This window comes from Dermacentor andersoni, chromosome 1 (genome assembly GCF_023375885.2).
Source record: "Dermacentor andersoni chromosome 1, qqDerAnde1_hic_scaffold, whole genome shotgun sequence".
NCBI classification, from domain to species: Eukaryota; Metazoa; Arthropoda; class Arachnida; order Ixodida; family Ixodidae; genus Dermacentor; species Dermacentor andersoni.
In genome coordinates, this window is record NC_092814.1 from 151,191,185 (window position 1) to 151,215,825 (window position 24,641).

The 24,641-nt window shown below is 49.0% G+C and overlaps 1 protein-coding gene across 1 annotated transcript; it reads right to left on the bottom strand.

The window, feature by feature from the left end:
• Nucleotides 1–1,238: 1,238 nt before the first annotated feature.
• On the bottom strand, nt 1,239–11,194 carry LOC126543376 (uncharacterized). Its single transcript, XM_055077948.2, has 2 exons — nt 9,499–11,194; nt 1,239–1,268 (listed from the first exon to the last, which is right to left on the bottom strand). Exons 1-2 carry the CDS (start codon nt 11,146–11,148, stop codon nt 1,239–1,241), a joined length of 1,680 nt encoding a protein of 559 aa, XP_054933923.1. The 5' UTR covers nt 11,149–11,194.
• Between the last annotated feature and the right edge of the window lie 13,447 nt (nt 11,195–24,641).

Below are 24,641 nucleotides of genomic sequence, written 5' to 3' on the forward strand. Positions count from 1 at the left end.
ATCCTCACATTCCGGAGCGCTCCTCGACACATCACGCACCATAGTAAGAAGTTCCGCTGGAGTGTTCCTTCCCACTGTGGCGAACTTTGGCCCAAGAGTGAGAGTCTCTGCGACGAAGTCCGGCAGGGACACACCTACGTCTGTGTGAACTTGCTTTGCTGTCTTGGGGGTAGATGCCACACGCCAGATGCGAAGACGAAGTAATTCTTGTTGCCACCTTTGTTCCAGGGAGCTGTCAATAAGTACATTCAGCTCTCGTCGTTTCCTGGCCTTGACTTGACGGCTCCCAGGTCCTCGATCCACTTGAATTCTTAAAGATTGACGATAAATCCTTGCCTGCCTCATCCATTCGGAGAGCAGCATTTTACACACTCTTTTAGCTAAAGGGAAAACTAAAGGGAAAGCTAAATGTTAATGATCCGTTTCTGGTTAAAGGATCCTTAGAGGTTATACACTACCTTTCTCGACATTCTGACGTCCCATTTAAGGCTATGTCCATAGATATAAAAGACTTGTTTTATTCTATTCCGCATCAGGCGCTTCTGGTTGTCGTCGAAGAAGCCATTAGAAGTTTTGGTCAGCGCTTGTCTCTGCCGTCCTCTTTTTGTCCCTCGTCTATGTATGCGCTGTAAGCGACGATTAACGGAGTTAGACACGGGGTAGCACCCCAAATACTGCCTTCTCCAGATTCCGCTAGCGGCGCGCTGCGCTATTTATGTTACTCGCAAGAGCCAGTGCGCAATAACAACCCTGCCGCTCTCTTTTTTTGGCCGAACCGCGTCCCCTTCCCGAAGCAAGCGTTGGAGGCGTTCTCAGGAATTGATTCGGGTGCGAGCGAACATAACATCACAAGGCAACAAATCGACAAACACAGAAAGAACCCTATAGTGAAGACGAGCGAGCACGAATTTCAACTAAGCAAAAAGAATGCATACATGAGTTAACGAAGGCGAACATTCACAACGCCCTCACGCCATCCGTTGCGCCGGAATCTCAGAAACGCATAACAGGCTTTCATTCATTGCGCCTCAGATAATGTTTCCATACTAAATACGCTGCTTTCAACTGCGTATCTTTATACACAAAACGACGCTTAAGGTCAGTTTTTTCTTGGTTTAAAATAGTCAAACGATGCCTTTAACTAACCATTTACAAAATAAGAGTATCACTCGAACGAAAAATACAGCGTCTGCTGCACCAATGTAGCATTGGCGGCGACGTGGTCTGAAAAGGCAGGTTCAGTCTGTTGCGGCCTCGGCGATGGCATTCTGCCACACACGAAAGCAAAAGGGAATTAGGAGCGCGTGCAATACATAAACCACTCGCACACGCCATGACCCCGGCAGTGAGTACGTGCCATAGTTGACCGAGGATCATAATAATTAACGCATCTTGCTGTAAGCATGTTTCATTCGATGTGAGGCAGAAGAGGGGTCATTGCACGGGATGGCAACGCGCCAGGGTGGAGCAATTAAGCACTGTTCATTTCACTGTACGGGGAGCGCACTGTTACGATCGGCCTGCGGGGGCTGGCGATCTTCGGAGAAGCGACCTCCGAACCCCTCCCAGCCCGCTGCGATGACTCGTTTGTTGCGCCTCGCTGACGAGGCGCAACAATGCGCCTCGTCAACAGCCCGACGGCACCGGCATGTCTAGTCACGTTCGGCGGGCCGAGTATTGTTAGTTGATTCGCTGCCACCTTCACGGTTTGCTTGGAGCAAGAGAACTCCTCGAAGGGGATGTTTTGCGGTGCTTTCCCACGGGCCCCAGGGATCGTCACAGGCAATGGAAAAACGCGTCGGCCACTGACTGCAGGGTCAGCTCTGGGATCAAGAGGCGCCTGCTCGGATCAAGACCCCTGTCTACAAGAACCCTCTCACCTCGGTATGTTCAGACAATCCAAAGTGCGGAAGTGAGTTTGTGAATCCGCCCCCTCAAAGGCGGGTCGACTAGGATGACTCTCCCATTGGACGAAGGTCGAACGGCAGTTTTCCTTCACCTAGGGATCAAGGGAGGACAGAGTGTTTTTAAGCAGTCGTTGGCGGCTGCTGAGGGTGCATTCCTCTTGCAGTCATGTTAGACTGAACTGTAACGTTCTCATGTAAATATTGTAAATAAACCCATATTCCTTGTTCTCGATGAGAACAAGTCTCTCCTTTCAACAACGTCCTCAGCGTGGATAAGTTAGACGACGGCATGAGCCAGCTACCATCTATTTCATACCCGACTCCAAACATTACAACTGGCTGACGTGTGACGGACTTTGCGACGTGGTGCTGTGTCTGCGGTGAGTGCTTGGTTGTTGCTTTGACTCTGTAGGCTTCATTTTGTGGTTGTTCTGTTTAGAACAGTAGGGAAGTTATATTGTTGATTGTTAGCTAGGTTGTATTTTCCTAGGTAGGTTTAATGAGCAGGATCAAGGCAGTAAAGCAGCAATCATGGAGTTAAGGACACTGCTGAGAGACGAATTGTTGATTGTTGGTGAAGAACTGGGCCTAGCGGTACGCAAGGAAATGCTAAAATCGGAATTATTGCAGCTGATTTCCGAACAGGCCAGTTAGGAGGACATTGAAATTCGGTTAGAACTCCCTAGGAAATGAGAGAAACGGAACAGAGAGAGAGAAGAACGGCACAGAGAGGAATGCAAGAAAGATCGCGAGTTAAGAAAAATGCAACTTGAACTTGAAAGAACACGTTTGGAGCGGTCTCAAGGAAGTGAAGGGGCTCTGGAACCATCAAGTGAGGCAGAACCATACCGCATGGACAGGCTGTTAAAGCCATTTGAGGTCGGGAACGACATAGACTTGTTCCTGGGAAATTTTGAAAGGACTTGCGAGAAGATGAACTTTCGGTCCGAGTACATGGCCACAGCGGTTGCTGTCAATGTTGCCGTGTGAGGCTGCGGAAGTAATCGCCAGACTCAGTGCGCAAGATGCATATGGTTATGCGAAGGTTAAGGCTAGTCTTTTGAAGAAGTACCGCCTTTCAGCCGAAGCTTTTCGGCAAAGGTTTAGAAGCACGGGCAAGAAGGATAGCGAGGGGTATCCGGTGTTTGCATATGGCTTAAAGGCAAACCTAGTCGAGTGGTTGAAAAGCGGGGAAGCGTACGAGAGCAGAGACATGATTATTGAATGCATGTGTCTAGAGCAGTTTTACAAAAGCATCCCACCATCTGTGAAGCTGTGGGTGCAAGACAGAGAAAACGTAAACACTGTGGAAAAGGCGGCTGAATTAGCCGAAGAGTACGCAACGCGTAGAAAGCTGAACGCCGAGGACGGAAATTGGGACGGTCGAAATGGACCGCGGAAACCTTTTCCGTTCAAAAAGGGTTCGCAGACTAGACGACCGGAGCCTGTAGACGTGGAGTAAAATCCCTCAGAAAAGAGCGAGGATAAATAAACCGTTCAAAAAGAGCAGAAAAGAAAGCTCGAATCTTTTAGACCCATCCGCTGCTATAAGTGCCACAAACTCGGACATATCGCAGTAAACTGCGGGAAGCCTAGCGTAGTTTTCTCCTACGTGGATGAAAAAGACGAGAATATGGAACTTTAAAGCCCATATCTTCACGACCTGCAAGTTAATGGCAAACCATGCCGGGTGCTGCGAGACAGTGCCGCCACTATGGACATTGTCCATCCGCATTACGTGACCTTTTGAGTCTCTGTCATGGAAATGGGTGGGCTGGCCACCTAGGCATAAACAAATCAAAGGAAAGATTGCTTATGGAATACTACTGGCCTGGCTGTTTCAAAGACGCAGAAAAGTTTGTAAGATTATGCGACGCCTGCCAGCGCTCGGGTAAACCAGGAGAAACCTGGAAAGCTCCGTTAAAGGTAGTGCCCTTAATTGCAGAACCCTTCAGACGACTTGGGATAGACACGGTAGGGCCTCTACTAAAGACGTAGTCGGGTTACAGGTACTTGTTTACAATGCTGTGTCTGGCTACAAAGTTTCCGGAAGCAATCCCTCTAAAAGAGCTGAGCTCCACCGAAGTAGTAGACGCGCCTTTGTCAGTATTCGTACTAGTTGGGTTTCCAGCCGAAATTCGGGCGGATCAAGGGTCAGTATTCACCAGCTCACTGACTTCCACATTCTTACATAAGTGGGGGGGGGGGGGGGGTGAAGTTGATACACAGTTCCGTCTATCATCCTTAGTCAAATAGTGTAGAGAGGTGCCATTCAGTGCTTAAGCGAATTTTACGGGCGCTCCGTTACGAGCACAAGGAGGACTGGGAGAATTGTCTTCCGGCCACTTTGTTTGCTTCGCGAACGGTTCCTCATGAGGCTACAGAGTTCTCGCCAGCAGAACTAATGTATGGGAGGACACTCCGTCCTCCACTGAGAATGTTAGGAGAGATGTGGGAGGAAAGAGGAGATCTAGAGTACAACAGTGGTAGAATACGTGCTAAATCTGTTGGAACGGCTAAGTGCAACCCAAGAACATGGGATTGGCTCAAAAGAACGCGAAATGATTCAGTGAAAAGAACGCTGAGAGTGACTACGCGTCACCGCTAATACTTGCAGAAACCCCGAATAAGGACCCTCGTCCGTGTGTTGGTTACAGGAAGTTAAATACCATCACTAGGGATTCGCTGTATCCGATACCCAGCATTGAGGAACGAATCGAAAGAGTTAGCGCTGCGAAATACATTTCAACTATAGATCTCGTGAGGGGATACTGGCAAGTTCCCCTTTCAGAAAGTACCAGCCGCTATGCCGCAATTATGGCACCTGTAGGCACTTTTCGCTCTCTCGCCCTCAGCTTCGGACTGAAGAACGCGCCGTTTAGCTTCTCTAAGTTAATGGATATTGTCCTAAAAGACTTGCAGGAGTTCGCCTTGCCATATCTGGATGATGTAGCAATTTTTTCGGACGGCTAGAAACAACACGTATCGCACCTCAAACAGCTGTTCTCACGGTTGAGGGAAGCAGGCTTAACGATGAAGGCGGAAAAGTGTAGATTTGGCTGTTCGCAGGTTACATATCTGGGCCATGTTGTCGGTCAGGGCACGAGACGGCCGGCTTAGCTGAAAGCAGCTACGACTGGAGATTTTTCACAGCCGCGCACGAAAACAGACATTCGTTCATTTTTGGGACTTGTCCGTTACTATCAACGGTACAGTAAAGTTTCGTTCGTTCTCTGTTGTCCTCGCTTCACCGTTGGAACTTGAAGCTTCTCGGACGATGATCGGCAGTTGATCAAACGCAGGCAGGAAGCGATGAGGTCAGATGTACAAGAAATATTTATAGTTGAACTTTTCTATATACATGGCAGGTAAAACAAATACATTACAAACTTGAACAATGGAGAAACGAAGTCTCACTCTTCGACTGTCTCAATGACTGTTAGAGCCCAGACTCGTTTTAGCGTACATAGTACGGAGGCTCACTGATCTATCAGCAATCCTGATTTCAGCCAAGTCTGAGGGACAGCATGTCGTCCCGATTTTTATAGCCCAAATATACAAAGAAAAAAAGGCGGTAGGGCCGTTGGCCCGTCCCACAGGTTCAGTTGCCAATCAGAGTCAACCGTTTGTTAAGCCACAACCCACAGGGATGGGCTTACTCTTAAAAATAAACATATTGGAAAACAAAGCTCTTTTCCTTCTTCCCCAAAACTCCGTTGCCCTCTCGTTTCTACATAGTTAGTGACGGGCTCAGCAAAACACGCCAGGCCCGAACAAGTTAACGCTAGACCGCCTCAAATCCCAACGGCGTCTAGGTCGCAAATGTCTCGGAAGCAGGGGCATCGACACCACGTAGTGCCGCTGTACTCAAAGTTTGGCCGTGTGGGAGACGGATGGCCCTCCTTGTCCTTCAAACTTATTGTCTACAAGATAAAGTTCTCCGAGTGCGTGTTTACAAGACGCCGCCGTCCGAATGCACTCTTCACGTGTGCACCGCATCCCTACAGCGTGCACTGTAAGCTGGCCTTCGACACCACACAGGCAGTCGCACCCAACAACAAGGCTGGCGATTGCGTTCCGGACGCGCGGCACGGGGTCGAGGTTGCTAAGCCCTTCTTAACCTCGGCGGCGCCTCCAATTAGTGAGGTATTCGGGCGCCAGACCCACAATACCGTATACAGCGGTCCCTTTCAAGGCTGGTCTGTGTGGACTCGTGTGACCGTCGGCGGACTGCCAACACCCTGCGCACAATACCGACTTCCCGGAATCGGCACTCGCCCTCCTGGCGCCTGCCGCGACGCGTCACCCAACACCGCGCAGTCCGTGACCCCACATAACACAGAAACGGTTGCCCCGCTGACATGGGGGGGGGGAAGTGCACCCCCTCTCTATACACACAGCACGTGGCCGATTCGTGACACTTAAGAACACGAACAATCAGAGCGACCTTACACGTCCCTCCTAAAGCGTATACTGGGCTCACAATGTGCCCAGCTATGCTACAAGAGCCAAAGGGCGCTGTATCTTAGAATTTAGGCTCTGAAGGTTCCGTCAAAGAAAACTGACATACGCTGCCCAACACGGGTGCTGCGGAGCCCGTAATGAACAGGAAAATGAACTGAAAGGACCACGAAAAAAAAAGCAATTTTCTCACCGCGATAGAAGAAAAGGGCGAAAGCTCAACACATTCATGGCAGTGAGCATGCAAAAGAAATACTCATGTATGTACAGGAACAGTCCAACGCACTGTACGGCACAACAGCAGCAAAGTAACATATGCAGGTTATATACACAGTATGTCCACAGTCTTATAAGCCCCACACACATGGACGAAAACAGCGACAGAAAGTTCCACCAAGGCTGAACTGTCCCATGGGACAGTTCAGCCGCACGCACACATCCTTCGGGTGAACGGGAACATTCACGCCTGTCCCAGCTGGCATGGCTGTTTCTGTCTATCCTTTCTTTTCTGCTCTTTACTCGATTGGCTCCCATGAACGATTCGAGAGCCTTGACAATGCATCAGCATTGGCGTTACATGTTCCTTTCCGGTGACGCACCGTTACATTGTAGCGCTGTAGTGAAAGCGCCCATATTGCTAACTTGGCCCCCTGCGGGGGGCTGGTTGTCAAATATGACAATGGGTTATGATCAGAGACAACATTCACCACTGCTCCGAAAAGCCAGTAGTCAAATTTCTTGAGTGCCCAAATAATAGCAAAGGCTTCTCTCTCTATAGTCGACCAGCGCGCCTGTGTCGGGTTAAAGCGATGGCTAGCAAAAGCGATCGGCTTTTCTTTTCCGTCCGCTGACATTTGAGCTAAACAGGCACCGGCCGCCGTCGCCGACGCATCAGTGAATAGCCAGTACGGCTGATGAGGCTCAGGAGTGTTCATGGCGACAGCCTGACAGAGAGCTAATTTCAGACTTTCGAACGCGCACTGCGCTTCTTCCGACCATGGAATTGAATTAGGAACCCGTCGCCTTGTCAAAGCTGTAAGCGGGCTCGCCACGTCGGCGTAGTTTGAGACATAGTCGCGATAGTACCCGCAAAGCCCCAAGAGACTTCGCAACTCTTTCTTTGTGTGAGGTGGCACAAGGCCTTCTATGGCAGCTATCTTCTCAGGGTCTGGTGCATGAGTTCCAGAGCCAACTATGTGTCCCAAATAGCGGATATGAGTTTGCGCTACCTGACATTTTTCAGAGCTGGCTTTCAGCCCGGCATCACTTAGCAGTTTAAGCACTATGTCTACATGCTGCAGGTGTTCTTTCCAGGTATTTGAAAAGATTGCAATGTCATCTAGGTACGCTGACGCATAAGCTTGGTGCGCAGCCAGCAATGAATTAACCATCCGTTGAAAGGTAGCCGCAGAGTTTTTCAGCCCAAATGACATTACCTTCCATGCGTAGTGCCCATCATGTGTCACGAATGCCGTGAGATGTTCGCTCTGGGGTTCCATCGGTACCTGCCAGTAGCCTCTCCTCAGATCAACGACTGTTATAAAATTCGAGTGACCAACTCTGAAGATCAGCTCCCGTGGATTGGTCATTGGAAAGGCATCTCTTTCTGTCACGGCATTAAGCGTTCTATAATCGACGCACATGCGCACTGACCCGTCTTTCTTACCAACACACACAACCGGGTGTGCAAATTCGCTCTCCACTGGATATATCAGGCCCAACTCAAGAAGCTCTTTCACTTGCCTACTAACCTCTTTAATAGTTCAGGGACTCTGTAAGGAAACGTCCTCTTTGGTTTACATCCTTCCTCCAGTTCGATGCGGTGCCGCCCTACTTGCGCCCTTCCAGGCTTTCCGTCAAAGACGCAGCGATGTTTCTCAAATACCGCCTCGATTTCCGTGCACGCATCTGAACCCAAATGAGCTAGCTTGTCTTCAGTTATTGCGTGCTCGCTCACTGGAGTGCATACAGCTTGCGGCGCGTATTCCACCTCACCAAATTCTCCGTCTTCCTCGAACACTACCCCCACATGACTCACTCTAGCGTAGTAGGGCTTGAATTGGTTAGCGTGCACTACCGAAGTCTTTCTGTCATTTATTTGCAAGCGATACGAGTGTTCTCTCTCTCTCCCAATAACTGTGAAAGGACCCAACCACCTGGCAGCCATCTTGGTTGCCCGATCTGTGTCAAAGAGGAGTACTTGGTCCCCGACCTTAAATTCTTTAGTCCGTGCCCTCCTATTGTAAACTTCAGCATATTTGCTCTGGCGCTCGGTGCTTGTCAACTCAGCTACACTCGCGGCTAGTTCTATTTGCTCCCGCAGCTGCTGCAAATACTTGGCAGGTTTCTCTCTCAGAGTTGAGGGCACCGCGATCTCACCCGTCCAAGTTTGCTGCAATATTGATAGGGGCCCATTTGGGTTTCTACCGTACAATAGCCTGAACGGCGCCACCCCGGTGGTATCATGCGGCACTTCGCGATAAGCCCACAGAACAAATGGGATGAGCTTGTCCCAGTTTCTTCGGTCCCGCTCCATTACATGATACAACATATTTTTGAGGACTCTGTTCCATCTCTCAACCACTCCATTGCTCTCAGGGTGTTCAGCAGTGGAGAACCTGGGTGAACAACCCAGTTTTTCTAACATTAGCTGTGTCAGTTGAGCTTTAAAGTTCGTGCCTTGGTCTGAACAGATCGTTTCCGGCACTCCAGTACGACTGAAAATTTCCAGTAAAGCCTCGCATGTGGCCCTCGCTGTCAGGGATCGGAGCGGCACTACCTCAGGCCATCTCGTGCAAAGATCGACAAGACACAAAGCATATTTGTGGCCCCTCGCAGATGGCACCTCAATAGGCCCAATGACGTCCACATTGACCACCTGAAATGGATGCTCCGGTCGCGTAAGCGGCGTGATGGGGACTTTATCGGTCTGACGGCTATCTGAACGTGTTTGACACTGGTGGCACGTCTGACAATGCCCAGCGATTTCCTTCTCCATTCCTGGCCAGAAGAAACTGTACTTTATCCGGAGCTTTGTCTTTTTCGGCCCTAAGTGTCCACCCCACAATGACTCATGCGCGAGCTGCAATACCTCATTGCGCTTTTCTTCTGGTAGGACCAGTTGTCTGACCTTGACTCCCGCTAAGGAATCCCAATGGTACAAAAGTCCATCTGACACGAACATGCCAGCTTTACCGTTTCTCGCATCATTCCAGGCCTTTTTCAGGCTTTCATCGGCAAGCTGAGCAGCTCGAAATTTCTCCCGCTGACTGGGCACCCCAGTGACATCTTGTATCAAACTATTCTCTTGCAATGAAGGGATGTTGTCTGTCGTTTCTTCGCAACTTAGACCGCAGTCTGGCTCAGTGTTATCGACTATTTCGACTGATCGGACTCCCACGGAATTGGCTACCCGCGGAATATTTTCTCGTCCAAACTCGTCTTTTTCCTGCCCCTGTAGTAGTTCCCAATCTTCCTTTGACAACAGGCAGTCAACCCCCTTTGCAAGTTCGTCTGTAACTGCGCACACCAGATCGATCCTCTGCGGTTGTATCACAGCCCCCGGGCGATGCATGCCTACGGGCAGCGTAGCTAGGTTAGCTCGAATGGTATTTCCGAATGCCGACTCGAGTCTTGCTGTTCCCGATGGCTCCTGTAAAACGACGGGCAACATGCCTTTACGGACGACCGTTATCTCACTACCTGTGTCCAACACAGCTTCCATTGCTATATCCCCGCACATGATAGGGATAAGGTCCAGCTTTGACCTCCCTGAGCTAGCATGTTGAGCTAAGATTTCTACTCTAGCGCTAAGCACCCTTTCTTGCTCTGCTGGAGGTTCTTCACTTACAACAGCAACCTTCTGTACCCTTTGTTTTTGCACAGTCGGTGCCTTCCCCTGTTGTTCTTTATTTGAAGCTTTTGGGCAGTCTCTGGCTAGGTGTCCCTGTATATGACACACGTGGCATTTTAAATTTGTCCTCTGCGGGCTAGCTAGTTTTGCTTGCTGCGTCATTGAGGCTGTTGCGGCTGGCTTAGTTGCTCGTCCTTTCCCTTTAGCTTGCTCGAAAGTCTCCAGCACTTTCGCCACATCCACTGGCTTAAACCACTCTTCGCCCTCCCGCAAAAGAACATATTCAAGGGCTTCTGAGCTTAGACTGGCTTTCATACGGTCAGCGACCATAAGCTCCGTCATAGCTTCCTTTGTGTTTGCATTGCGAGATTGAAGGTAATAGGCCAAATAAGTTCTAGCGCAGGACGCGAACTGAGCCCAAGTTTCTTCCTTTCGTTTAGATGCCTTTTCAAACCTCCCCAAGTATTCAGCTGGCGTGAGCTTAAGTTCATCTAGTACCGCCTTCTTTACAGTCTCGTAATCTGTACATTCCTCATCATTGAGGCCACGCAACAGATAACGGACCCGCTCAGTCAGCGCAGGCATGAACAAATGTACACGGCTGTGTTCTGGTACTTGAAAAGATGAAAACAACTTTTCAACCTCATCAAACCATATCGGAACGTCAGCGTCACACGGCAACCGGTATGCCTTAAGCACTTTAGCACATTGTGATATTCCATCCGTGCTGGCACGGCGGAGATCGCTTCCTTCCGACACCGAAGGCGGCCTGCCCGACTGCTCAAGCTCCACTCTCCGTAGAGCAATGCGCTCGCACTCTAGCTGTAGGCGCACCTTTTCTAGCTCCATCTCCAGGCGTCTCACCGCCATGGCCTCTGGATCTGTCGTGCTCGGAGCCTGCGAAGCGCCTTGCGTCTCACTATCCATTTCAGTATCCGACGTCTCAGACTCGGTCTCTCCGACGCGTTGTAGTTCCTGCCGTCTCTGACACTCTCTTTGTTCAGATGCCGTATCAATGTTTACGTCAGCCTCAATCGCATTTGCTGTTCTTCGCGTGAACACCATTAACCTCACTAAACAACAGCCATGCCAACCTAGACAAAACGCAAGGAATCCCGCTCACCCGTTGCTGCTGGGGGCGCCGCCTGACGTCCTCGTCCAGATGAAGTGCAACCCTTGCGGAATTGGCTGGTGGCCCTCTGATGCCTTGCGCCTGGCTCGCTGCTCGTTGCTCGTAGTGGGGCTTGCCGATCCTGTCGTGCTGCGCCAGTAAAGTTTCGTTCGTTCTCTGTTGTCCTCGCTTCACCGTTGGAACTTGAAGCTTCTCGGACGATGATCGGCAGTTGATCAAACGCAGGCAGGAAGCGATGAGGTCAGATGTACAAGAAATATTTATAGTTGAACTTTTCTATATACATGGCAGGTAAAACAAATACATTACAAACTTGAACAATTGAGAAACGAAGTCTCACTCTTCGACTGTCTCAATGACTGTTAGAGCCCAGACTCGTTTTAACGTACATAGTACGGAGGCTCACTGATCTATCAGCAATCCTGATTTCAGCCAAGTCTGAGGGACAGCATGTCGTCCCGATTTTTATAGCCCAAATATACAAAGAAAAAAAGGCGGTAGGGCCGTTGGCCCGTCCCACAGGTTCAGTTGCCAATCAGAGTCAACCGTTTGTTAAGCCACAACCCACAGGGATGGGCTTACTCTTAAAAATAAACATATTGGAAAACAAAGCTCTTTTCCTTCTTCCCCAAAACTCCGTTGCCCTCTCGTTTCTACGTAGTTAGTGATGGGCTCAGCAAAACACGCCAGGCCCGAACAAGTTAACGCTAGACCGCCTCAAATCCCAACGGCGTCTAGGTCGCAAATGTCTCGGAAGCAGGGGCATCGACACCACGTAGTGCCGCTGTACTCAAAGTTTGGCCGTGTGGGAGACGGATGGCCCTCCTTGTCCTTCAAACTTATTGTCTACACGATAAAGTTCTCCGAGTGCGTGTTTACAAGACGCCGCCGTCCGAATGCACTCTTCACGTGTGCACCGCATCCCTACAGCGTGCACTGTAAGCTGGCCTTCGACACCACACAGGCAGTCGCACCCAACAACAAGGCTGGCGATTGCGTTCCGGACGCGCGGCACGGGGTCGAGGTTGCTAAGCCCTTCTTAACCTCGGCGGCGCCTCCAATTAGTCAGGTATTCGGGCGCCAGACCCACAATACCGTATACAGCGGTCCCTTTCAAGGCTGGTCTGTGTGGACTCGTGTGACCGTCGGCGGACTGCCAACACCCTGCGCACAATACCGACTTCCCGGAATCGGCACTCGCCCTCCTGGCGCTTGCCGCGACGCGTCACCCAACACCGCGCGGTCCGTGACCCCACATAACACAGAAACGGTTGCCCCGCTGACATGGGGGGGGGAAGTGCACCCCCTCTCTATACACACAGCACGTGGCCGATTCGTGACACTTAAGAACACGAACAATCAGAGCGACCTTACAGGTACATTCCGAATTACTCGCAAATAGCAAGTCCTTTAATGGTCACCCTCCGAAAGGGAGCACCGAATAGCGTGCACTGGGATAAGGACAAAGAGAACGCTTTCCAAATTTTGAAAACGCTATTGGTTTCTCGTCCTGTGTTTCGCTCGCCAGACTACGCAAAGGAATTCATAGTTCAGTGCAGCGCAAGCGACAGGAGTATAAGCGTGGTACTTAGTCAGGTCGGCAACGATAATGAGGAACATCCTACCCTCTATACCAGCCGTAAACTAACTGTAAGAGAGGAAGCCTACAGCGCTTCAGAGAAGGAATGTGCTTGTTTGGTTTGGGCCGCCCAGAAGTTGTTGTGTTACTTGTACGGAGCGAGGTTCATTTTTGAGACCGACCACTGTGCTCTGATGTGGCTCAGTCAAATTTCACACAAATATGGCCGCTTTCTCCGATGTAGCCTCACTCTGCAAGAGTACAACTTCTCCGTTAGATATAAGAAGGGAAAGTTGCATAGCAATGCGGATGGTTTGAGCAGGCTAATTTAAATTCTGCCTTTAGGGATCCCGCCTAAATTTTGGGAATGTTATTGTTAATTTTGTTAAGCCAAGAAGATTCCCTCCCATTTAGCAGGACTCCCTCAATTTGTCAGCACGAAATTCCTTCCAAATTGGCGTAGCCAAATGCAGCCCTTTTTGTTTCTGCACTTATGTTTTCTTTGAAGCCTAGCGGGTCTAAAATGAGAACCAAGATTCGTTATCTCGGCGCAGAGCTGTGTCGTGGGGTTCGCTTTGCAGTTGCCTGTCCTTGTTGGATGTTTTGGGGCGGTGTCATCATTTCACAGCTCGTCGCTGCAAGCCAAGGCATCCCCCCCCCCCCCTTGCCACCAGCCATTCTCTTCCTGCCCAGCGGTTATCAGCACTGGCCAGTCGAGATTTTCCGGGCCATTGAGGAGCTGTTACAATCGGCCTGCAAGGGCTGGCGATCTTCGGAGAAGCGACCTCCGAAGCCTTCCCAGCCCGCTGCGACGTATCGCTTTGTAAAGACAACAATGCGCCTCGTCAACAGGCCGACGGCGCCGGCATGTCTAGTCACGTTCGGCGGGCCGAGCATTGTTAGTTGATTGGCTGTTACCTTCACGGTTTACTTGGAGCAAAAGAACTCCTGGAAGGGGATTTTTTGCGGTGCTTTTCCACGGACCCCAGAGGTCGTCCCAGCCAATGGACAAACGCGGCGGCCACTGACTGCGCGGTCAGCTCTGGGATCAAGAGGCGCCTACTCGGGTCAAGGCCCCTGTCTACAAGAACCCGCTCACCTCGATGTGTTCAGAGAAACCAAAGTGCGGAAGTGAGTGTGTGAACCCTCCCCCTCAAAGACGGGTCGACTACGATGACTCTCACATTAGACGAAGGTTGAACGGCAGTTCTCCCTCGCCTAGGAATCTATGGAGGACAAAGTGTTTTTAAGCAGCCGTTGGCGGCTGCTCAGTGTGCATTTTCTTTCAGTCATGCTAGACTGATGAACTGTAACGTTCTCCACCCTTCATGTAGATATGGTAAATAAATCCCATAATCCTCATTCTCGATGAGAACAAGTCCCTCCCTTCAACAACGTCCCCAGCGTGTATGAGTCGGACGACGGCATGGGCCAGCTACCATTTATTTCATGCCCGACCCCAACCCTTACACGGTGTAGCGTTGTCAGCGATAGTTCAGCCTAGTGGCTTAGCCACGGGAGTGGGGGGGGGGGGGGGGGGGGAGTGACACTCCAGGCACCAGCCGTCCCCACCTCCCTGCGAAATAATTTCTTTGTTAGTATGCCGCCTGCCTGACCCCGCTGTAGCCAGCGGGGTCAGATTCTGGCTACACCACTGGTTAGGCAGGTTCCAAAAAAGAGCAAATGTACCCCAACTCATCAGTGAAGCATTAATGAAAGGGGAAGCTTCTGTACCACAAAATGTCCTAACGCTACAGGCTATTTGGTTAGGTTGTAGCGAAATCAGACTTAGTAGCACGTCACAAACAGTGATAATGAACATTACGGCAAGGTAGCAAAAACAGACAAAAAAACTTGCAGTTTCGGCCGAAAGGCGAAGCGTCTATTGCGATAGCAAATTAGTAGATAGCTATACGAGCTAAGGATAGTAGATTTATCATCCGTATAAAGTTGTAAGCATTATTCGTTTACTAACTAAATTAACAAGCACGGTATCACGCGCGCACAGGTAAACGTGAACACATCGCGCTCGATGACCGCTGAAACTCGCTGTCAAAACGCTGGAGTTCGGAAGCGTGGCAGCAGGAGCGAGCGAATTAACCTTCGTGTTGGCTCTCGCTTCAAATTCAACTAAACGTCGAAAGCACAGCGCATACGAAGCTACCGGACTCGGCGCATGCACTTTGTCCACAGCGCAGATCGCGTTCAAGATACGGCGCCCGCGCGGCCGCGCCGTAAGCTGCAGCCGACGGAGTAGAATGCCCCCCTCTCCCTCGTCTCCCCGCCCCCCGTGCCTCGACCGCGACAGAAGACGGCCCGCTTCCGCTTCGCCTGCCTCCCTCACGCGAGCGAGATTTAGCCGCGATCGTTCGGCGCGCGGCGGCAATGTTATCACGTTTGGACTTTATGCGGAGCATCACGGCGACGGCGACGATGACGGCGACGGCAGAAATTCACTTGGAGTGTCCATATAATTGCTATCGCAACAAAACATTACATTTTCCTGACAGGTTGCCGTGAGGTTCCTGGCATTTACGCACGTCCGTGCGAATGTGTATTGGGGGCGAGGACTTATGGAGTCGCCATCTGTCGGAAGCACCTCCCTTGCGTAGTATGAGGGATCACGCGGCGCGTTCCTCATAGGTTTCGCTTACGGCGCTCAATAGAAACACCACGCGGCAGCCCTCCTCGACATTTATATAGGTACTCTCAAAACGAGGGAAGTTTTTGACTGTCGATGTAATAATCTTGGGCAAACTGAAAGCACATAATCGTTTACAGACGCTATCTCTTTACCGAATACGTACAGTGAACGCCACTGCGCACGGTCGCCGCAATGAAGTCTCCCGAACCGTCTTCTTGGCTGAAAGGTATAGACCGTTTTTTCGTAGGCGCCGCCATATTGTGAACGCAGTGGCGCCGCCTATGAGCAGCGCCATACTGGCTTGGGTGAAAGCGGTCTTTTGCATGGCAGGTATACGCTCGGCGGCAGGTTCTGGCGTTTGTTTTCGCGGTCGTGCGGTCTGTTTAGTATGACGCGCGTCTTCTACACGGTAAACGGTTCTGTGAGACTTGCTGAAGTGGTTTAAGGCGTCATGGCCGGAATTTCTGCTGGCGTTGAGGTGGACGGAACACGCAGCGCGATGTGTGCGCGCATACTTGAGCCTACAATCAGCCTCGGAGATCAATTGTGTATTTCCGAATGTTCCAATCAGTAATGTGACCTTATTACAGTATTATCCTCTATTTCTAAGCTGCGGTTTAGGAGCCATGAAACATACGCGACGATCGTAACAGCGTGGGTAGCGTTCTGCTACGATAGGAGCTGTGCTATTATACTTTGACAGCATTCAAACTATTCGCTGCAGGTTACATTGCGTGACTACTTGGTTGGATGGATGAGGTTTCCACCCATGAATAAAATAGTTTTGGCTAGTAATAGCAGCATACCTTATACAGTCTGAATTAAGCTTGTCCAGCAAAGCGACCGTTTACGAACTGCGCGAGCGTCCTAAGCAGTAGTAGGTGCTGGATTACAGATATCTTTGTTCTATATAGCGCATGGTCCAAGCATACGGTATCAGCGGTTATATATTTATAAACGTTGTGAGACGTTAGCCCGTTTTCTCTTGCTTTTTAGAGAAAGAGGATGCTAACCGATTTTTCTTTCGGTTGTGTTCGTTCAGTTCTCTACGACGTACTCACACGTATTACGGAAATTTTGCGCTCAAAAATAGCCATCGCATTCTTTTTATGCGAACCCTCTCATATATTATGGCTGTATACAGGCCAAAAAGGCAATGCCGAAGCACACAGCTTATATATGTATCGTGCTGGTTCACCAACCGCAGTGATCGCTGTGTTGAGCAGCGCCACGGGCCTCATGCAGCAAGGCTAGCGTAGACATATGGTAATTTCAAGCATACTACACTTGAAATGCGTGAGAACGATGCCAGTGTATCACAAATATTTGATAGCGCCTGCCGCTTAGACGTTTCGTGGTTGCCTTAGGTTGGCCGTGCACGAGCATGCGCTCTTATGTTTTATGTTTTACTCCCTACGCCAATCGATCAGACAGTGAGCTGATTTACCATTTAATGCTGCTAATACAGATACGCCGGTTTTCTTTGTTGAATTAAAATCGATATAAGCAATATAGTAAACAACGCATACACGCACCGCGACTGATATGCGCGTACACCGCGGCTGATTATGCGCGTCACATTTTTTGCGCCCACAAGACATTTCTGCCTACAGTAGTTACCGATGCACCGAAAGGCTTCCCTGACGACCTTATATGAACGAACATGGCGTAAATTTCACAAAGTAAGATCTAAAACATCTCGAAATCGTTCCGCAGCACGCGACAGCAATACTTTCAAGCAGCGCCGCGCCGGATCGCCCAAGCCAGAGAGGAGGAAAGGCTCTCCGCGCGCCGTATCCTCCTCGCTGAGAGCAAACTATATGAAATGTGTTCTTATAGTGGGCTGTCTATACCAAATGGAGCATAACAGAATGAAGCCTCAATGTAGCGATCGCATGGGACCGCAGCGACCGACTGCGCGTCTGCATACATGTCCGTGCACAAAGTTTTGCTTTCGCTGTGAGCCCGTTTTCACACCGTGCAGTGAGCTTTAGGTCGCAGCATATGAGCATTCGACAGTACACTAGCAACCATTGTTGCGTGGACGCTATCAGAACTGTTCAAAAATAATTTCGGTATAGAGACTTCGACGCCAACGGCGACTGTGATGTGCCGTTGCGACGATTCAATCTTTTTTTGTCTTCTAAATTCTTGGACATTTCAATATTATTTCTCAAGTTGCGCCGCACTGTATGTTTATCGGTCTTCTCAGTGTGCGATTTCCCTCTGCTTCTTTTTCGTAACCCAGTGCATTAATTCATAACGCAAACATGACCATATGCCATGCCTTTTTTTTTTTTTAATGTGCGTCTTACCGCTCCCTTTCCGTTCCAGTGAACTTGCCAGTATCTAGAATCAACAAGTTCATAGACCAAACCGTCATGACATTAACCAGGCAGCGGGCGCGGGCGAGCGTCTCAGTGCGCGTTTTCTGCTACTCACCGAACATCGCGCAGTCCCGGCGCCGTAGCAGAAATCTTCCTCGCGTCTGTGCTTACTGCGTATAAACGAGTTGTATCCGATGGCTGTCTGCCGGTTCTAAGTTTCGCGAGCCAAGCTTCACGCAGCTCCTTGTCCTGCGGCTACGTGTGAATAAGGCTGACACCGGGCTCCGTTGCGTACGTCCGGCACTGCGGCACCGAGCAGTAGCCTGCCATGCTGCACGCCTCCAAAGGCAGCCTCTACCTATTATAGTACTTTCAAATGTTGTCAAGCAGACACCCAAGGCGGTAAAACCTCACCGCTTAGTCAGAACCGCAGCGCAGGTGGGACTTTAAACTTTCGTTTTCAAAAGCTCACTTCGGCGTTTCAGAAGCAGTCGACGCGGCCGCTGTGTCCACGTGATCCCTCATGCCACGTCATGCCGACGGTGGCGCCAGCTTTTCCAGTGGTGGAGCTCGCCCCCAATACACTTTCTAGGCTATATATACGACATACACATAAACTGTAAGTCAAGCGTAGCGTTCGCTCTGTCCTTTCTTCCTGCGTCGTTCGTATGAATTCGCACTACCGTGTTGTCGACCGCGTCGGAAGCTCATGGACTGCGCGAATTCTTTCGCTTTACAATGGGTAAAGGTACGTCCTCGCTTGCGGAAGTAAGCGCGCGCAAGGCGGCGCACTTAAAAACGCGCGCCGCGAGAGGCGCTTTCGCATCAAGAATTCTCTAGAATAGCAGCTTGGGCTTGCTGGTTTTGCATCCTGGTGTTAGCAGCGCAAAACGTAGACGGGACACGAGACGAGAAGACGACACCACAAGCGCTGCCGAAATAAGCGCGCCGCCTTGCGCGCGCTTATTTCCGCAAGTGAGGACGTCATAGAGTTAATATAACCAACTCTAGAGAAAAAGCTGGCTCGAAAAAGTGGGAACCGCTAGGGCGCCGCCCTGTTGCTACTGGTCAATGTGGCCAGCGCAGTTAATATTGAAAGAGTTGAAAACAAGTACAGGTCACCTTATGCTGATGGTTTTATGAAGGTGACACGTCAATAATAAGTTTACAGAAGGCGGTCGCTGAGTGCGTGACTTATGTAAATCACGATGTACGCATTCATGCAATATAGGATGACGCGAATTCCGGTTTCGAATCTGTTTTTGGATGCGTAGTAGTTTAGTACAGTTTAGGTTTGACATGCGATCGCGCGTCAACATCGGACGCTATGGCACATTCGTGCCTTTTGTGCCACCCAAGCACCGAAGTGATCTGGCATATACCTTCACATGTAAGTAAACGAATGCGTCTTCTTGTTCAGAATATCAAGCGAGTAGACAGCTCTTGTGATGCATCACAATTGTTTGAGAAGCGTCACAGCAAAGCATTTTTTTTACATGCGGAGCGGTGTTTTTATTTGCAGGTTTCCCTTCAGTAGGAAATTGCTGGACAGGCGGACCAGCGCACCGGAATGTACTGGAGAATCCACAAGCAAGTCATAGAATCTGTTTAATTATTGCACTTTGAATAATCATGCTTCTACAAAGACCACAGCAGAAAAACAGCCTGATGCCGAGTATTTCGGTGCCATAAAGCAATCAAGAGGCGAGTGCCTAATACGGACGAAATCGAGTGCATGAACCCACACATTAATAGCGTAGGCGTTTTATTAACTGTGCAATATTTTCAACACTTCCTTGCATGTCATTTCATGTGGCATATCTTTTCTGGTCACAAATGTGTGCAGCGAATCAATTTGCATGATCGACTCCGGGCCTGTCGGACAGTTCACTTGCACTTGGTGCCGAGTCTTTTACATGTATCCATAAACTTAGGTTCACGTTTCTAGCGTCGAAACTATTCTATTACACTTTCTGTAGTATTGAACTTCTGTGACCGGCCCTACTGTGTGTGATCTGTACTGTGTTCTACTTTAGTCTTTAAACTTCTCCTGTTGCTTTTCCTTTCCTCTTTTCTCCCCTCCTTCGTATCTTCCGTTTCTGTGTTGCTGTCACCTCCCTTCTGAAGAGTAGGCAGGCGTAGTGCCCCTCCCGGTGGCAGTTGCCAGCCTGCTCCTCGCTTTCCCTTTCCTATTAATTATGTATATGTGTTCAAAACAAATAATAATAATAATAATAACAATAAACTGCAGATACGCACATCAGATCCCTACGAGAATTTTCAAAATTCAATTTTTTAGACAACACGCACATATGCAATACTGACGTAATCTCAAATACCACTTTTTTGTTGGACACATTTTTGTTGAGTATACTCGCAGGTAAAATAAGTAGATTATGTGGCCACCTCCACCTTATTTTCCTTAAATGAGTGTGTACAAGGGGTATGCAAAAAATATTTGTTTTCCAGCGCACCGATTATGTTGCTGTGTAAGCAAGAGAACCCACCACGTTAGTGTAACATATGTTGTACATCACACTAATATGTGCTTTATTTACCAATTTAATTTACTCTTTCTCTCGGATGACTCCTACGCCTCGCCACGCCTGCTCACCTCTGCAGACTCCACTAACAAAGATGCCGCGGAGGTACGTGCAGGTCAGAGGCAAGAAGCAGTGGCACTGGTGTTGACATTCACGCAATTTTTTTTTCTTTTTCTTGCGCTGCGGCAGCCTGCACAACTCGAACAGCCACCTTGACTGCGGGTGTGTCAGCAGATTTCTGTTATACATATGCTCATAAACTTCCGTAAACTTGAACTTGATAATAAACTTGAAGGCAAATGGGACACTGATGCATTGCTTTTTTGAACATTTAGTGTACACATACAATATATGTTATACTTTTCAGTGCTACAGAGCGTATTTTGAAGCTTCCCTCTATATTTTTCACCTTTATTTACGTATGTGTTGTGTGGCCCTCAATGCAGTTCATGTTGTAGCAGCTGCTTTGTCTGTCTATTGCACACTGGATTAAGCTTGTGATATCCAGGTGTGCAAAAGGCCTATACTTCTCTCACATATACAAAATAAGGTTCTATGTAGTTTTCAGTGTTACAATAAAAAATAAAAGTAAACAATCCTATCGTGGAATTGTGTTTATTACAGTAATTCCTATGACAGTCATTGAGAAGTTGATAACTTGAACTGGTCAATCCGTCATGGTAAGGAACTGTATGTATACATATAGAAAAAAAAGGGATATAAGTGTGTCTGTGTTTCTAGGGGGGGGGGGGGGGGGGGAGGGGTGGTTATAGGATTTGTGCGGTACGAAAAAACTTAACACCGTCCTCTAGACCCATTCCTTTAAGTAACGTAACAAAGCGTATTATGCATAAAGTTCATACAACTGATTCTGATATTACTACATACGCCCGGCGACGCGTGCTACATATGCCATGACTCGCATTCGCGACTGCACCGGATGCCCTCCATATTATTCTGGTTAATCGTGCTCACTGCACCGAGGCAAAAGAAATATCATGGGCGCAGGTGCCTTTAAAGTATCTCGACCTTGCGAGGCAGCTTTGCGCGTGCCAGGGGAGCTGTCCGTGCGAACACTCCCTGGCACACACCTGCCTCGGCGGCCCAAGCCTACGTACCGTCCTGCTTCGAGCTTTCATCCCCCCACTGTCCCTTGGGTGCCCTGGACCTGGAATTCTTGCGCCGCCTAATTTATTATAATGTCAGGTGCTCTCCTGAGACTTCCGTTTGTCGGTTACATGTGCCCTACAGCTGGATAAGTACTCGTAAAAAAAAAACACGATCTATTGTCGCGACGAGAAAAGCACCCCGCAACGAAAAAAGCGCCCAGCGGCTTCTGCAACATACCGCGCCCGTGCGAAGAGAATTACGGAACGTCAACGAGGAATCTGACCACAGCTTCGAGCTCCTCACTCGTAACCTAGACGAGTGACACTCCTGCAACAGGCGTGACCACTGAAAACTGCATACCGCCGGCAACTTAAACAGGATCATCCGTCGGTTGCATAACTGCCACCTGCACGGCCAACATCGACCACACCAACATCACTCCACAACATAGAATAAACAACAAAATTATAAAGTCCAAACACACGGCTGCACGCACACCACATCACCACACTACAAGCTAGACGCCATGCTGCTACGCTGCTTATTAAAACTTACTACCGTCACCAAGTCTAGCAAGCGTCTCAGGAGTTGGCAACCTCAGCGCGTAGCAACGTGGCGGCGTCCTTGCGGTTTCCGATTTCAATGCATGGGCCCTATGAGTAGCTTGTCCTCTAGAGTTAGTATAGTAGCTCTATGGAGAACGTACCTTGATTGTCACGGTCTGCAGATCACGGCGGTGTGGCGCTCATGCAGAGCCCTCGTGATGAACTCCACGCTCAAGATTATCCTTATGTGCGCTGCATAAAACGTAAATTATCAAACTGTCGCGATCACCATCTGCGTCAATTTAATGTTAAACGAAATGCGATAAAAAATATGGACCGAACGCATAGGGTTGGAATTTGTATAAAGCGAAGCTTTATAGCGCAGCGGTAATTAAATGCTACACAACTAACGGTGTCATTTACACAGTAACGCAGAAGCAGATGGACGACGAAAGAAACAGATGGGACACAGCGCTAACAACTTAGTGTTTAATAACTAGCATACCAGAGAGAGAGAGAGAGAGAAGGGAAGAAGGAAAGGCAGGGAGGTTAACCAGACTGAGTCCAGTTTGCTACCCTACACGTGGGGAGGGGAATGGGGAGTGAAAGAGAGAGAGAGAGAAACTTAGGTGTAGGATGTCTATAGTCGGGCACTCAAGTCTGTTGCCTTCAGGTAGTGAAAAAGCGCTCGAACTGCTTTCTGGGCTAACGAACTGTGAGGCCAGGTTCCCAAGATCTTCGCTTCCGTAAATGGCCTGTCATCCATTCTATTCAAGGCACACTGGAGAGTTCCACGTTGATTATCGCAGCGAGGACAGTGGCACAGAAGACGACTGATGGTCTCTTCACACTTGCACTTAGCGCACATTGGTGAATCCGCCATTCCAATACGATAGCTGTATGAGTTGGTGAATGCTACTCCTATCCACAGCCGACACAGCAGTGTTGCGCCACGTCGTGAAAGGTTCGCTGGTAATTTAAGTTTCAGTGATGGGTCGAGGCTGTGTAAACGACACTTAGAGTTCTGTGGTGTATGCCAGTAACTTAACGTGATGGTACGAGCGAGACTGCGAAGCTCCCTTGCAGCGTCGACTCTCGATAAAGGTATAAGGAGTGTCAGTGCGCCAGCCTGGGCACGTCGGGCAGCGTCATCGGCGAGGTGATTACCAACGACGCCACAATGTCCCGGCAGCCACTGAAGTATGATATCATATCCTCGTTCAGAAGCGCAATGGCAGGTTTCGTTGATTTGTGACACCAGCTGTTCATAATTGCCACGTCGTAAACTTCGCAAGCTCTGGAGGGCTGCTTTCGAATCACAAAATATTGCCCATTTGTTGGGCGGTTCTTTTTCAATGTATTCGACAGTAGCGCGAAGAGCGGCCAGTTCGGAACCTGTAGATGTCGTTACATGTGAAGTCTTAAACTTGATGACGACCGATTGAGATGGTAGAACAATGGCGCCTGTAGAACTTGCCGAGACGGAACCATCCGTGTAAACATGGATTCGGTTAGCGTATGAACAATGCAAAAGTTCGAATGTGATCTGCTTGAGAGCCGCGGTGGTCAGGCTAGCTTTCTTCACTATTCCTGGAACAGGAAGGTACACAGGAGGCTTTTTAAAGCACCACATAGGGGATGGCGTTCTTGTTGCGGGTGAGTGCCTCAAAGACAAAGAGTGCCGGTTAGCCGCAATTGATCTGGAGAACGCTGCCTTGGGTCTTTTCTCAGGCAAGCGAGCGAGATGGTGGTCAGGGACTCTGGATATAGGGCGAACATGCGCCCGGAGTGCGTTGATAGCTATATAGGTCATTATTGGGTGGTCCCTCGCGGTGGCAATTGTTGCCACGGTTGAAGCATTTCGAGGTAGCCCCAGACATGTTCGAAGGGCTTGGCCTTGAATGCTCTGTAGGACATGGATGTTAGTTTTGTTAGCATTGAACAGCACTGGTGCGCTATATCGCAAGTATCCTAGGCAGAGCGTCCTGTATAGTTGAAGCATAGGTGCCACGGATGTCACCCACGTTTTACCGTCAAGAAACCGTAGTATATGGAGTATATGCTATTTCATTGTGGAATAAATTACCACAAGAAATAGTTAGCGCTAATACCACACAATCATTCGTTCATCTTGTGAATGGTTTTTCTTTTGATTAATAGCATGCACATAGGGAAAGCAATTAATTAATCATTGTCTGTGTTTTGTAATAAAATTAGGTGAAAATGCTGAATTGAGTGACCTGTTGTGTGTACATGGTTTGTCAGTACTTGTTGTTGAGTTGCAAACTACAACTGTTGTTCCTATATCGTATTTATGTTGATAAGTCTAAATTTCAAAGGCTGATGTTCCTGTATATTATATTTTATATATCTTTATTATTGTTCTGTATTCTATTTTTTTTTATTATTTCCAGCCTTGTTTTGTTACTATTGATGTAACCACTCCTGCTTGGGCCCGAATAGGGCCTGCAGTATTTGTAAATAAATAAATAAATAAATAAATAAATAAATAAATAGAAGTAAGCCTCTTCTTCAAGTAC